General features: G+C 44.8%; 1 protein-coding gene across 7 annotated transcripts in view; it reads right to left on the bottom strand.

The window, feature by feature from the left end:
* The window catches only part of SHLD1 (shieldin complex subunit 1), a 104,869-nt gene extending 91,626 nt beyond the window's left edge, over positions 1–13,243 (bottom strand). For 2 of the 7 annotated variants that reach the window (XM_063802598.1, XM_063802599.1), the window contains exon 1: positions 13,111–13,217. Coding sequence is in view for 4 of the 7 variants with exons in the window: in XM_063802597.1 (XP_063658667.1) it covers positions 6,780–6,916; positions 13,111–13,176 (203 nt within the window). In the remaining 3 variants the exon portion in view is untranslated. Of the gene's footprint in view, positions 1–6,779; positions 6,917–13,110 lie in introns of all 7 variants that reach the window. The other 5 variants (XM_063802597.1, XM_054674845.2, XM_054674844.2 and 2 more) reach the window with 5 other exon arrangements.
* Between the last annotated feature and the right edge of the window lie 987 nt (positions 13,244–14,230).

The raw sequence follows: 14,230 nt of genomic DNA, 5'->3' as shown, positions 1-14,230 counted from the left end.
TGAATTGGAGAACCATACTCATTTGTGGAGTTAAAGAGAATGGGTTTGAACCCCTGCTGTCACTTTTTAGCTGTGTTACTTTGGACAAGTCACTTAACCTGTTCTATAAATAGACAAAGAAATATATATATATACACACAAATATATATATATAAATATATATATATATAAAATATATATATATAAATATATATATATATAAAATATATATAAATATATATATATATATAAAATATATATATATAAATATATATATATATAAAATATATATAAATATATATATATTTTTTTTTTTGAGACAGAGCCTTGCTCTGTCACCCAGGCTGGAGTGCAGTGGCACGATCTCGACTCACAGCAGCCTCCGCCTCCTGGGTTTAAGCAATTATCCTGCCTCAGTCTCCCGAGTAGCTGGGATTACAGGTGCATGCCACCATGCCCAGCTGATTTTTCTTTTTTTTTTTTTTTTTTTTTTTTAGTAAAGACGGGGTTTCACCATGTTGGCCAGGCTGGTCTTGAACTCCTGACCTCAAGTGATCCACCCACCTCAGCCTCTCAAAGTGCTGGGATTACAGGTGTGAGCCATTGCACCCGGCCAGTTTCCTTGTCTATAAAATGGCTTGATGATGTAAACCAAAAAGTATCTGAGACAGGTCTCAATCAGTTTAGAAGTTTATTTTGCTGACTTTAAGGACATGTCCAGAAGAAATAAACACAGAATCACAGGAACTGCCGGTGGTCTGTGCCTTTTTCCAAAGATGAAGTTGAGAGCTTCAATATTTAAAAGGGAAAAGTGGGCTTAGGGGAAAGAGGAAGAGTATGGTCGTCCATGTGTCACAAGAGAAAAGGAACAGGCAGGAGAATCGTCAATTACACATTGGTCTCATGCTCAGTAAATGGGCACTTTACAGAAGATAAGATGAACATACAGTAGCTACCTGTGGAGATATTTAACCTTTTACCTGTAGTATTCTACTTAGGAACAAAAGGAAAGACAGCTTCTTGCACGACTCAGCTTTCAGCTTAATTTGTTCCTTTTGGCAGAGTGAACTGGGGTCCCGACTTTTTATTTTCCTTTTACAATGATAATACTTATCTTACAGGCACAGTTCTTTTTTTTTTTTTTTTTTTTTTTTTGAGATGGAGTTTTGCTCTTGTTGCCCAGGCTGGAGTGCAATGGCGCAACCTCTGCCTCCCAGGTTCAAGCGATTCTCCTGCCTCAACCTTCCGAGTAGCTGGGATTACAGGCATGCGCCACTACGCCTGGATAATTTTGTGTTTTTAGTAGAGATGGGGTTTCTGCGTGTTGGTCAGGCTGGTCTCGAACTCCTGACCTCAGGTGATCCGCCTGCCTCGGCCTCCCAAAGTGCTGGGATTATAGGCGTGAGCCACTGTGCCCAGCCACAGACACACTTCTTCGTGGCAATTAGGTGCTATTTTTTTTTTTTTTTTTTTTTGAGACGGAGTCTCACTCTGTCACCAGGCTAGAGTGCAATGGCGCGATCTCGGCTCACTGCAACCTCCGCCTCCCAGGTTCAAACAATTCCCCTGCCTCAGCCTCCCAAGTAGCTGGGACTACAGGCGCGCACTACCACACCTGGCTAATTTTTTGTATTTTAGTAAAGACTGAGTTTCACCATGTTGGCCAGGATGGTCTCTGTTTCCTAACCTCGTGACCCACCCGCCTCAGTCTCCCAAAGTGCTGGGATTACAGACGTGAGCCACCACGCCTGGCCTGTGGTGCTATTTTTACTTTCTCTTTCACAGTCTGCTGCCTTCATGTGGCGGGAAATGACAAGTGCCTCCCCCACAATAGTCAAGGGACTCAGCAAGTACCCAAAAGTGTTGAGCAGGCACTGGTCCCCAAATCCTGCAGGTGAGAAAGACTAACATTTTTGTTACTAAATGTACCTGCTGGTTTGCTCACTTTTATTTCTGCCATTGGCCAAAAGCTCACCCCTCTACATCATTACCCACTCAGAGAGTATGGCTGGATTCCCAGATCCAGTGGGCCTGTGGGGTTAATTCGGGCTAGGGTGAGTTTAGAAGTGACTTAGGCATCAGCTTGTTATTTATTTAATTCTCTTCCCTTAAATGCATGTTGTGAAAAATCTAAAGAGAGAAGGATTTCTAAACCAAAACTGGTGTCAATAAATAAAAGAATTTTTTTTTTTTTTTGTCTGAGACAGACTCTCACTCTGTCACCCAGGCTGTTGTGCAATCTCGGCTCACTGCAACCTCTGCCTCCCAGGTTCAAGCAATTCTCTTGCCTCAGCCTCCCGAGTAGCTGGGATTACAGGTGCCCACCACCACACCCAGTTAAATTTTATATTTTTAGTAGAGACGAGGTTTCACCATGTTGGTCAGGCTGGTCTTGAACTCCTGACCTCAGGTGATCTACCTGCCTCAGCCTCCCAAAGTGCTAGGATTACAGGTGTGAGCCACCTGTAATTTTTAGTGAAAAAAAATACTTACCTTCTAGAGATGTCATAAGAATTATATGAAATTAATACATGAGGCCGGGTGCAGTGGCTCATGCCTATAATCTCAGCACTTTGGTAGGCCGAGGCAGGTGGATGACTTGAGGTCAGTAGTTCGAGACCAGCCTGGCCAACATGGTAAAACCCCATCTCTACTAAAAATACAAAAATTAGCTGGGCGCGGTGGCATGCACCTGTAATCCCAGCTACTTGGGAGGCTGAGGCAGGAGAATCGCTTGAACCTGGGAAGCGGAGGTTGCAGTGAGCCGATATCACACCACTGCACTCCAGCCTGAGCGACAAAGTGAGACTCCATCTCAAAAAAAAAAAAAGAAATTAAGACATGAAAAATATTTAGCACAGTATCTGTGGCTCACTGATGGCTAGCTCTGATAAGTAAAATAGTAATCATGAAGAAACAAATTACAGGCTCCTATCTTCTCAGCCTGCCTCTAGTTCACTTGCTCCTCTGTTTCCCATCCAGGGGCCATTTTGTTTCTTTCATCCTTTTTTTTTTTTTAATTTTACTTTAAGTCCTGGGATACATGTGCAGAAGGTGCATGTTTGTTATGTAGGTATACATGTGCCATGGTGGTTTACTGCACCTATCAACCCGTCATCTAGGTTTTAAGCCCTGCATGCATTAGATATTTGTCTTAATGCTCTCTTTCCCCTTGACCCCAACCCCTAACAGGCCCCAGTGTGTGATGTTCCCCTCCCTGTGTCCCTGTGTTCTCATTGTTCAACTTCCACTTATGAGTGAGAACATGTAGTGTTTGGTTTTCTGCTCCTGTGTTAGTTTGCTGAGAATGATGGCTTCCAGCTTCATCCATGTCCCTGCAAAGGACACGAACTCATTGTTTTTTATGGCTGCAGCTTCTTTCATCCTTATCCAGTACGTTCTATGATCCATAATCTTGTTAATGTCCTAAACTTCCCTCCCCCTCCCCATTTTGTCTTTTCATCACACCCCTTTGGCAAAACCCCAGCCTAGATGAACTCAACCACCTCCTCACTCTCCACGTGAGTCACCAAACAGGGCAGATTGGCTGTGCTCTAGGAGAATAAGTGTCAACCTGAAACAGGCTGTCTCACTAAATGAATACTAAAATGCTTATTTCATAACTGTCTCTTCTCTTCTCCTTGACCACTTCATGTTTTCTCCACTCTTCTTCAACGCAGACCCTCCTCCAACACTCACACACCTTCCTCCTCTTTTTCATAATCACCTTGTTTTTTTTTTTTTTTTTTTTAGACAGAGTCTCGCTCTGTCGCCCAGGCTGGAGTGCAGTGGCATGATCTCGGCTCACTGCAACCTCCTCCTCCCGGGCTCAAGCAATTCTCCTGCCTCAGCCTCCCGGATAGCCAGGACTACAGGTGCACGCCACCATGCCCGACTAATTTTTGTATTTTAAGTAGAGACAGGGTTTTGCCATGTTGGTCAGGCTGGTCATGAACTCCTGACCTTAGGTGATCCACCCGTCTCAGCCTCCCAAAGTGTTGGGATTACAGGTGTAAGCCACCAAGCCCGGCCTCATCTTGGTTCTTAATTCACACACACACACATACAGAAGCCAGCAGAGAGGAACTTCCTAAACTCCCCTATCAAACATAACAAAGCCTCCCACACCTGCACTCCACTTCACCTCTCCTTGCAACTGCGGAGCTGACCCTCCCCTAGCAAAGGCCCCCCTCACACACACACACCTGGGTTTTACATCCCACTCTCTAGACCTTTCCAGAAGCCTTCAGCAACAACAACCCCTTCTCTCTTTTCTGTTTGACTGGACCTTTCACTTAAACTCTTCAACATGCCCAAATCTCCCCCATTTTCAACAAAAAAGAGGATGTTCATTGGAAATGCCACTTAAATATTTAAAGATAAGGAGACATGATGTCTGCAATATACTGTCAAATATAGATGTATATCTATGTGTGTGTGTGTGTGTGTGTGTGTGTATAAAAATACAGAGACAGAGAATGATAAAGTAAATGGTTAAATGGTGCAAGTGTAGATAACTGATGAATCTGGAAAACATTATTTGGGAATTCTTTGTACTAGTCTTGCATTTTTTTTAAGATATAAAATTATATCAAAATAAAAAGTTGGCTGGGCACAGTGGCTAATGCCTGCAATCCTAGCAATTTGGAAAGCCAAGGCAGGTAGATTGCTTGAGCCCGATAATTTGAGACCAGCCTGGGTAACATGGTGAAACCCCATCTCTATAAAACAAACAAACAAAAAAAATTAGCAAGTCGTGGTGTCAAGTACCAGTACTCCCAGCTACTTAGGAGGCTGAGGTGGGAGGATCACTTGAGCTCAGGAGGTCGAGGCTACAGTCAGCTGTGATTATGCCACTGCACTCCAGCCTGAGCAGCAGAGCTAGACCCTGTCTAAAAAATTTTTAGACCATAATCCCAGCACTTTAGGAGGCCAAGGTGGGTGGATCACTTGGGGCCAGAAGTTCGAGACCAGCCTTGCCAACATGGTGAAATCCCATCTCTAGTAAAACTACAAAAAATTATCTGGGTGTGGTTGTGCACACCCATAATCCCAGCTACTGGAGAGGCTGAGGCATGAGAATCGCTTGAAGCCAAGAGGCAGAGGTTGCAGTGAGCTGAGATTGCACCACTGTACTCCAGCCTGGGCAATAGAGCGAGACTTTCAAAAAAAAAAAATTAATTAAGAAAAGGTGTCAGCTGGGCACCGTGGCTCATGCCTGTAATCCCAGCACTTTGGGAGGCCGAGGTGGGCGGATCACGAGGTCAGGAGTTTGAGACCAGCCTGGCCAACATAATGGAACCCCGTCTGTACTAAAAATACAAAAAATTAGCTGGGCGTGGTGGCGGGTGCCTGTAATCCTAGCTACTTGGGAGGCTGAGGCAGGAGAATCACTTGAAGCCAGGAGATGGAGGTTGCAGTGAGCCGAGATCGCACCATTGCACTCCATCCTGGTGGATGGCGCGAGACTCCACCCAAAAAAAAAAAAAAACAAACAAAAAAAACTTGTCAAGAAAGAAAGATGAGAAAAAAAAAAACCACACATTTGACATCTGCTCTCCTCATAGCCAGTCCCCTCCCCTCTCCACAAACTTCTCAAAAGACCCCACAATTGGCTCATTTCAACTCAGAACTCGTAGGTACTTCTTTTCTTTTCAGGATGACCTTCCCAAAGCGTGCTCCCACCTCTTTGCCTGTTCCTATCCTCCATCTCAAAATGGACTTCCTTAAAACTTGGCCCAAGGCCAGGTGCAGTGGCTCACGCCTGTAATCCCAGCACTTTGGGAGGTCGAAGTTGGTGGATCACGAGGTCAGCAGTTCGAGACCAGCCTGACCAACATGGTGAAACCCCCCATCTCTACCAAAAATACAAAAATTAGCCAGGCATGATGACGGACACCTGTAATCCCAGCTACTCGGGGGGCTGAGGCAGGAGAATCGCTTGAACCTGGGAGGCGGAGGTTGCAGTGAGCAGAGTTGGTGCCACTGCACTCCGGCCTAGGCAACAAGAGTGAAACTCCATCTCAAAAAAAGAAAAGAAAAGAATTGCTGTAATATGCTACATTAGTAGAATAAAGGACAAAACCCAAAACAGATACACACATATATACACACACACGTTTTTGACAAAGTCAAACACCCTTTCATGATTAAAATACTCCACAAAGTTAGAATAGAAATAAACTTCCTCAACCTGATAAAGGGCATTTTTGAAAAACCCATAGTTTATCAAGTAGGTTGCTAAGTAAAAAAATAAAAAATAAAGAGAGAAAAAGGCTGGGCATAGTGGCTTACAGCAGGCACTTTGGGAGGCCAAGGTGGACAGACTGCTTGAGGCCAGGAATTCGAGACCAGCCTGGCCAACCTGGTGAAATCCCATCTCTACTAAAAATACAAAAAGTAGCTGGGCGTGGTGGTGTACTTTGTAATCCCAGCTACCCTGTAACTCTCCTGCTAAGGCAGAAGAATCACCTGAACCCAGGAGGCAGAGGTTGCAGTGAGCCGAGATTGCACCACTGCACTCCAGCCTGGGTGACAGAGCAACTCTGTCTCAAAAAAAAAAAAAAAAAAAAAGAAAGAAAGAAAGAAAAAAAGAAAAAGAAAAACCCATAATTAATACCATACTTCATGGTAAAAGACTGAATGCTTTTCCCTCAAAGATTAGGAACAAGATAAGGATGTCTACTCTTATCACTTCTATTCAATATTGTACTAGAAGCCTTAGCCAGGGCAATTAGGCAGGGACATTCAGATTGGAGAGGGAGCAGTAAAACTATCTCTATTAGCAGATATGATCTTACATATAGAAAATCCTAGGCCAGATGTGGTGGCTTACGCCTGTAATCCCAACACTTTGGGAAGCTGATGGAAGACGGAGGTTGCAGTGAGCTGAGATTGTCATTGTACTCCAGCTTGGGCTACAAGAGTGAGACTCCATCTCAAAAAAAAAAAAAGAAAGAAAGAAAATGAAAATCCTAAGGAATCTGCTAAAAAAAACCTTATAGAATGAATAAAGTTAAACAAGGTCACATGATACAAGATCAATGCAGAAAAATCATTCATATTTATGTATGCTAGCAATAAATGATCACAAAATTAAGAACACAATTCCATTTACAATGGCATAGAAAAGAATAGAATCCTAGAAATACATTAAAGACATGTAAGATGTATACTGAAAACTATTTTTAAATGTTGGAAGAAATAAAAGATCTAAAGGAATGGAAAGCTATCCCATGTTCATGGATCAAAAGACTTAATATTTTAAGATGGCAATGTCCCCCAAATAGAAATATCTTTGATATTTAGGTCACTAAAGATCAATATAATGTTTAAAAATTTTTTTTTTTTGTAAAGATGGGGGTCTCACTATATTGCCCAGGCTGATCTCAAACTCCTAGGCCCAAGCAATCCTCCCACCTTGGCCTACCGAAGTGCTGGGATTACAGACATGAGCCACAAAGAGAACCTGAAAAACTAGTTCAGGCCATGATGGAAAGGGGGGTCAGAGATGCCTCCTTATACTTTTCTCTCTTCGAAGTGTAGGCACAACTGACCAGCCTTAACATTAAAATAGAGATCATAAGACTGACAAAACAGATTCTTCATAGCAATAAGATACGCAACTCCAACCTGACTCTGGTATAGCATCACATGACTGCAGGCCCTGAAGGAAATCAAAGGATTTTACCCCAAAATATATTTTCTTTGTCATAGTTTGAAATGGCTCTGCAAAGCCATCTTTTGAGGGGACATTTGCATGCTATCAAAATGTTTTTCCCGCCGGACGTGGTGGCCCATGCCTGTAATCCCAGCACTCCAGGAAGCCGAGGTGGGCGGATCACTTGAGGTCGAGAGTTTGAGACCACCCTGACCAACATGGAGAAAATTACTAAAAATACAAAATTAGCCAGGCGTGGTGGTGCGTGCCTGTAATCCTAGCTACTGGGGAGGCTGAAGCAGGAGAACCGCTTGAACCTGGGAGGCGGAGGTTGTGGTGAGCCTAGATGACACCATTCCACTCCAGCCTGGGCAACAAGAGTGAAACTCCATCTCGAAAAAAAAAGAAAAAGAAAAACAAAATGTTCTTCCCTTACTACAGTAGCCCCCAACCTTTGTGACACCAGGGACCAGCTTCATGGAAGACAATTTTTCCATGGACTGGGGGTGGGGGGACGGTTTTGGGATGAAACTGTTCTACTTCCGATCATCAGGCATTAAATTCTCATGAGGAACGCACAACCTAGATCCCTCGCATGTGCAGTTCATGATAGGGTTCACACTCATATGAGAATCTAATACCACCACTGATGTAACAGGAGGCAGAGCTCAGAGAGTAATGCTAGTTCACCTGCCACTTACCTCCAGACTGGTGCTGGTCCATGGTCTGGGGATTGAGGATCCCTGCCTTAGTAGGTCTCATCCAGAAGGCTCTTTTAAGGCCTTGTAAGAGATATTTAGTACCTATTCTCTCTAAAGCCTGTTACTTAGAGGCTTCATCTATACAACAAGAACCTTGGCTCCCACAACCCCCCCTTAACTCAAGCATTTCTTTTCTTTTTTCTTTTTTTTTTTGAGACAGGGTCTCGCTCTGTTGCCCAGGCTGGAGTGCAGTGGCACGATCTCGGCTCACTGCAACCTCCACCTCCCAGGTTCAACGGATTCTCCTGCCTCAGCCTCCCGAGTAGCTGGAATTACAGGCATGCGACACCACGCCCAGCTAATTTTTGTATTTTTAGTAGAGATGGGGTTTCACCATGTTGGTCAGGCTGGTCTTGAATTTTTGACCTCAGGTGATCTGCCCGCCTCGGCCTCCCAAAGTGCTGGGATTACAGGCGTGAGCCACCACGCCCGGCCCAACTCAAGCATTTCTTTTTGCTGATTTCAACACTTCAGGCAAAGCAACCAATTGCCAATCAGTTTGAATTCACCTATGACCTGAAACCCTCTCCCCAAACATTTATACATTTTGAGGCCTAAAATGTATAAAACCAAGCTGTAATCTAACTACCTTGGGCACAAGTTCTCAGGACCTCCTGATGCTGTGTTACCGGCCATGGTCACTCATATTTGGCTCAGAATAAACCTCTTTAAATATTTTACAGAGTTTGGCTTTTTTCATCAACAATGGGAAAGGAGGTCAGACATACCTTGTTATAACCACCTCTTTTTGGAGTTTAGGCACAAATGACCAGCATTAATGTTAAAAATAGAGATCATGGCCAGGTGCAGGGGCTGACACCTGTAGTCCCAGCACTTTGGGAGGCTGAGGCAGGAAGATCACTTAAGCCCAGGAGTTCGAGACCAGCCTGCGCAACATGGTGAAAACCCGACTCTACAAAAAATACAAAAACTAGCCAGGCATGGTGGTGCCTGCCTGTAGTCCTAGCTACTCAGAAGGCTGAGATGGGAGGATTGCTTGAGCCCAGGAGGTTGAGGCTGCAGTGAGCTGAGATGACACCACTGCATTCCAGCCTGGGTGACAGAGCAAGACCCTGTCTCAAGAAAAAAAAAGAGATCACATGACTGACAAAACAGACTCTGTGGCAATAAGATACCAAATTATGGCTAGGTGTGGTGGCTCATGCCTGTAATCCCAGCACTTCTGAAGCGGCGTCGTTTGTCTGCGGTAATACCCAAGGTTCACTGTCTCATGACAAGGAAATCAAAGACGCTAACACACAAGGAGTGTGTTTAAGAGAGGAAAGTCTAATAGGCAAAAGAGAAAAGCTCTCCCATGCAGAGGGAGGGGGGTTCCGAACGGATCTCCCCCATTTGGGGCAAGATGAGGTTGGTTTTATAGATGAGCTTGAGGAGCCAGTGTCTGATTTACACAGGGCACAGAGAGAGGGTTGGTTGGACCAGGTTTGCCTTTAACAAAGCATGCTAAGAGGCTGGCCATCCCACCCTAATCGTTTATTATACAAATAGAGATTTAACCTGGCCAGTGCCATGTTGCTTGTACAAGTGGCGACAAAGAAAAGGGAAGAGGAAACCTCTATGTTGAATATACCTGGCTCCCAGAAATCCCTTTTCTAGTGGCACAGCTGCCGGCATCTACCTATGCAAGCTTCCAGCTTGCTTATCTACGCTTGCAGCTTGATTTTTCAGGCTGTTTTTTGTTAGAAATGATTTGGGGCTGCTTTTTATGAAAAGGAAAACGTTACCAAGGACTCCCTAACCCTCGCTAACTGCCTAATTAATTTCTTTTTAGCTTCTGTATCACTTTGGAAGGCCGAGGTGGGAGGATCCTTTAAGACCAGGAGTTCAACACCAGCCTGGGCCACATGGCAAGACCCTGTCTCTATGTTTTATATTTATATATATTGTTAAAAAAGATACCAAATTATAAACAAGACCTAGGCCATGCAAGACATAGGTTAGGATACATCCTAAAGACCATAAAATCTTGTTAAATGGGATTTTCTTTTTTTATTAACCTGATATAATGTGGCTTATCTTCCAACCTGACACTGGTATAGCATCACATGACAGATAGCAAACCCTGAATGAAATAAAAATATTTTATGTCGGCCAGGTGCGGTGGCTCATGCCTGTAATCCTAGCACTTTGGGAGGCAGAGGCGGGTGGATCACTTGAGGTCAGGAGTTTGAGACCAGCCTGGCCAACATGGTGAAACCCCCCCGTCTCTACTGAAAATACAAAAAATTAGCCAGGCATGGCAATGCGTGCCTGTAATCCCAGCTACGCCATAGGCTGAGGCAGGAGAATCTCTTGAACCCAGGAGGTGGAGGTTGCAGTGAGCTGAGACTGCGCCACTGCACTACAGCCTAGGTGACAGGGCAAGACTCCATCTCAAAAACAAACAAACAAACAAAATACAAAAATTAGTCAGGCGTGGTGGTGCACACCTGTAATCCCAGCTGCTCCAGAAGCTGAGATGGAGAACTGCTTGAACCTGGGAAGCAGAGGTTGCAGTGAGCCGAGATCGCACTACTGCACTCCAGTTTGGGTGACAGAACAAAGACTCTGCCTCAAAAAAAAAAAAAAACCCCAAAATATATTTCTTTGACATATTTTAAAATGGCCCTACAAAGCTACAAAGCTGTCTTTTGTAACAGAAATTTGCATCTGTAGAGAATCTCCATTAATGCAGCCAGGATTTCCTTTTCTAGGCCTTTCCCAGATCCAGGAAAGATTAATTCTGACACCTAAATTTCCAAAAAGAGACATTTACCATCTATTCTCTCTTTTTTGTTTTTGTTTTTTTGTCACTCTGTCATCCAGGCTAGAGTGCAGTAGCGCGATCTCAGCTCACTGCAACCTTTGTCTCCTGGGTTCAAGCAATTCTTGTGTCTCAGCCTTCCAAGTAGCTGGGATTACAGGCGCATGCCACCGTGCCTGGCTAATTTTTTTATTTTTCGTAGAGATGGTGTTTCATCATGTTGGCCAGGCTGGTCTTGAACTCCTGACCTCAAGTGATCTGCCTGCCACGGCCTCACAAAGCGTTGAGATTACAGGTGTGAGCCATGGAGCCCAGCCCATCTCTAGTCATGGCGCCTGGCCCATCTGTTCTCTGAGGCTGCTACTCACGCTTCATCTACCTAACAAGGACCTTGAACCACACAACTCCCTTATCTTAGTTCAAGCATTCTTTTCTACTGACTTCAAGTCTTTAGACAAAGCTTAACTCTCTCAAGCAATTGTCAGCTAAAGAATCCCTAAAATCCACCTAAGACTTCTAAGACCACCCTTGGACATATCCGCCTTTTTGGGTCTAACCAATGTATACCTTCCATGTATTGATTTATGTCTTTGCCTGTTAACTCCTGTCTCCCTAAAATGTAAAAAAACAAACTATAATCCAACTGCCTCGGGTCACTTACTAAAGACTTTTTGGGTTTGTGTTTTCTCTCTGGGCGATGGTCAATCATACTGGCTCAGAATAAACCGCTTTAAAATAGTTTACAGAGTTTTATTTATTTGCTAACAGTCTGACACATGATACAAAGACAAGCTTTGAAAATATTATACATAGTATAAGAAGATAGCCAGGGGTGGTGGCTCACACCTGTAATCTCAGCACTTTGAGAGGCTGAGGCAGGTTGATCAAGAGCTGAGGAGTTCAAGACCAGCCTGGCCAAGATGGTGAAACCTCGTCTCTACTAAAAATACAAAAATTAGTCGAACGTGGTGGCAGGCGCCTGTAGTCCCAGCTACTCGGGAGGCTGAGGCAGGAGACTAGCTTGAACCTGGGCAGCAGAGGTTGCAGTGAGCCAAGATCGTGCCACTATACTCCAGCCTGGGCTACAGAGTGAGAGTCATGAGACTCCGTTTAAAAAAAAAACAAAAGTCATGAAAGAAGCTAGTCACAAAAACATTGACATTACACTTAATGAAAGAAGCCAGTTGCACTGTATGATTTCATTTATATCAAACGTGCGAATTGGCAAGGCTATACAGACAGAAAGTATACTAGCAATTGTCTAGGACTTGGGGTGGAGTGGACGTGGTGAATGTAGAATGACTGCTACTGGAGGCAGGATTTTTCTTTGGAGTGATCAAAGTATTCTAAAATGAGATCACAGTAATAGATGCACAATTCTGTCAACAACAACAAAAAAACCCTTAATGTTACCCTTTATTATTTATTTTTGGGTACGTTGTCTTGCTCTGTCTTCCAGGCTGGAGTGCAGTGGCGCGATCTGGGCTCACTGCAGCCTGGAACTCCGGGGCACAAGCGATTCTCCCACCTCAGTCTCCTGAGCAGCTGGGACTACAGGCGAATGCCACTATGCTAGGCTTGATTTTTTTTTACGCTTTAAATGGGCAAATTTTACTTAGTAGGTGAATAGAAATTTCCCAAGAAAGCTGTTTTTTTGTTTGTTGGTTTTTTAGCAGAACCTCCTGAAGTGGCAGGTCACTGAAAAAATTTTAAAAAAACAACAAAACCGAAGCTTATCCATACTCACTATCCACAAATTCCCAAAATTCCCCAAAGCACAGGCTGCAGACACCGTGTGTTGGGGCGGAAGGGGCGGGGAGCTAGCAGGAAATCCTGACATGCCTAGGAAAGCCTCCATAACTTCCTAATTGAGAGAGAACGATCAGATGCATTGCTGTGACCCCCGCCCCCACCACTCCAACCCCCCCATCCCATCCCGCGCTTACCTCTCCTCCAAAGCACTCCAGAAAACGGAGGAGAAAAGCCGCCAAGCCCCCCGACACACTCACCATCCGCAACCGGAACGCGGAAGCAATGGCGCCATCTTTTTTATGGGAAATGTGAGGTTCGAAGGAAGTCACCGGAGCCATCCTTACTGCGGGCAGTGAAGGGCAATGGAAGCCGGTCGCGGCCATGTTGACTGAGGCTTTTGGCCTGTCAATGAGGCTTGCCACATGTGGCTATTTTGGGCAATTTCCTGAGGAGGCTTGTCGATAAGTGTGCTTGGTAAACACTAAGGGAACAGAAAAAATATTCAAAAATTTAAATGTTGGCCGGGAACGGTGGCTTACGCCTGTAGTCCCAGCACTTTGGGAGGCTGAGACGGATCACTTGAGGCCAGGAGTTTGAGACCAGCCTGGGCAACATAGGGAGACACTGTCTCTACAAAAAAAAAATTTTTTTTAATTAGCGAGGCATGGTGGCACATGTCTGTAGGCCCAGGTAGTTGGGGGGCTGAGGTGGGAGAATTGCTTGAGCCTGAGAGGTCAAGGCTGCAGTTGGCCATGTTCTTGCCACTGCAGTCCAGCCTGGGCAACAGAGCTAGACCTTGTCTTTTAAAAAAAAAATTCGTCTGGGCTCAGTGGCTCATGCCTGTAATCCCAGCACTTTGGTAGGCCGAGGCAGGAGGATCACCTGAGGTCGGGAGTTCGAGACCAGCCTGACCAACAGAGAAACCCTGTCTCTACTAAAAATACAAAATTATCTGGGTGTGGTGGTGCAGCCTGTAATCGCAGCTACCCGGGAGACTGAGGCAGGAGAATCGCTTGAACCCAGAAGGTGGAGGTTGTGGTGAGCCAAGATCGTGCCATTGCACTCCAGCCTGGGCAACGAGAGCGAAACTCCGTCTCAAAAAAAAAAAAAAAAATTCAATGTCTTGGAGAGGGTGGGGTGGCATGCCCCTGTAATCCCACTGCTTTGGGAGGCCAAGATGGGAGGATTACTTGAGGCAAGGAGTTCAAGACCAACCTGGGCAACACAGTGGAGACCTTGTCTCTACAAAATGGTTTTGTTTGTTTTTTTTTGAGACGGAGTCTCGCTCTGTCTCCCAGGCTGGAGTGCGGTGGC

Source organism: Pan troglodytes, chromosome 21 (assembly GCF_028858775.2).
Source record: "Pan troglodytes isolate AG18354 chromosome 21, NHGRI_mPanTro3-v2.0_pri, whole genome shotgun sequence".
Taxonomy (NCBI): Eukaryota; Metazoa; Chordata; class Mammalia; order Primates; family Hominidae; genus Pan; species Pan troglodytes.
This window is presented reverse-complemented; position numbering and strand designations above follow the sequence as displayed.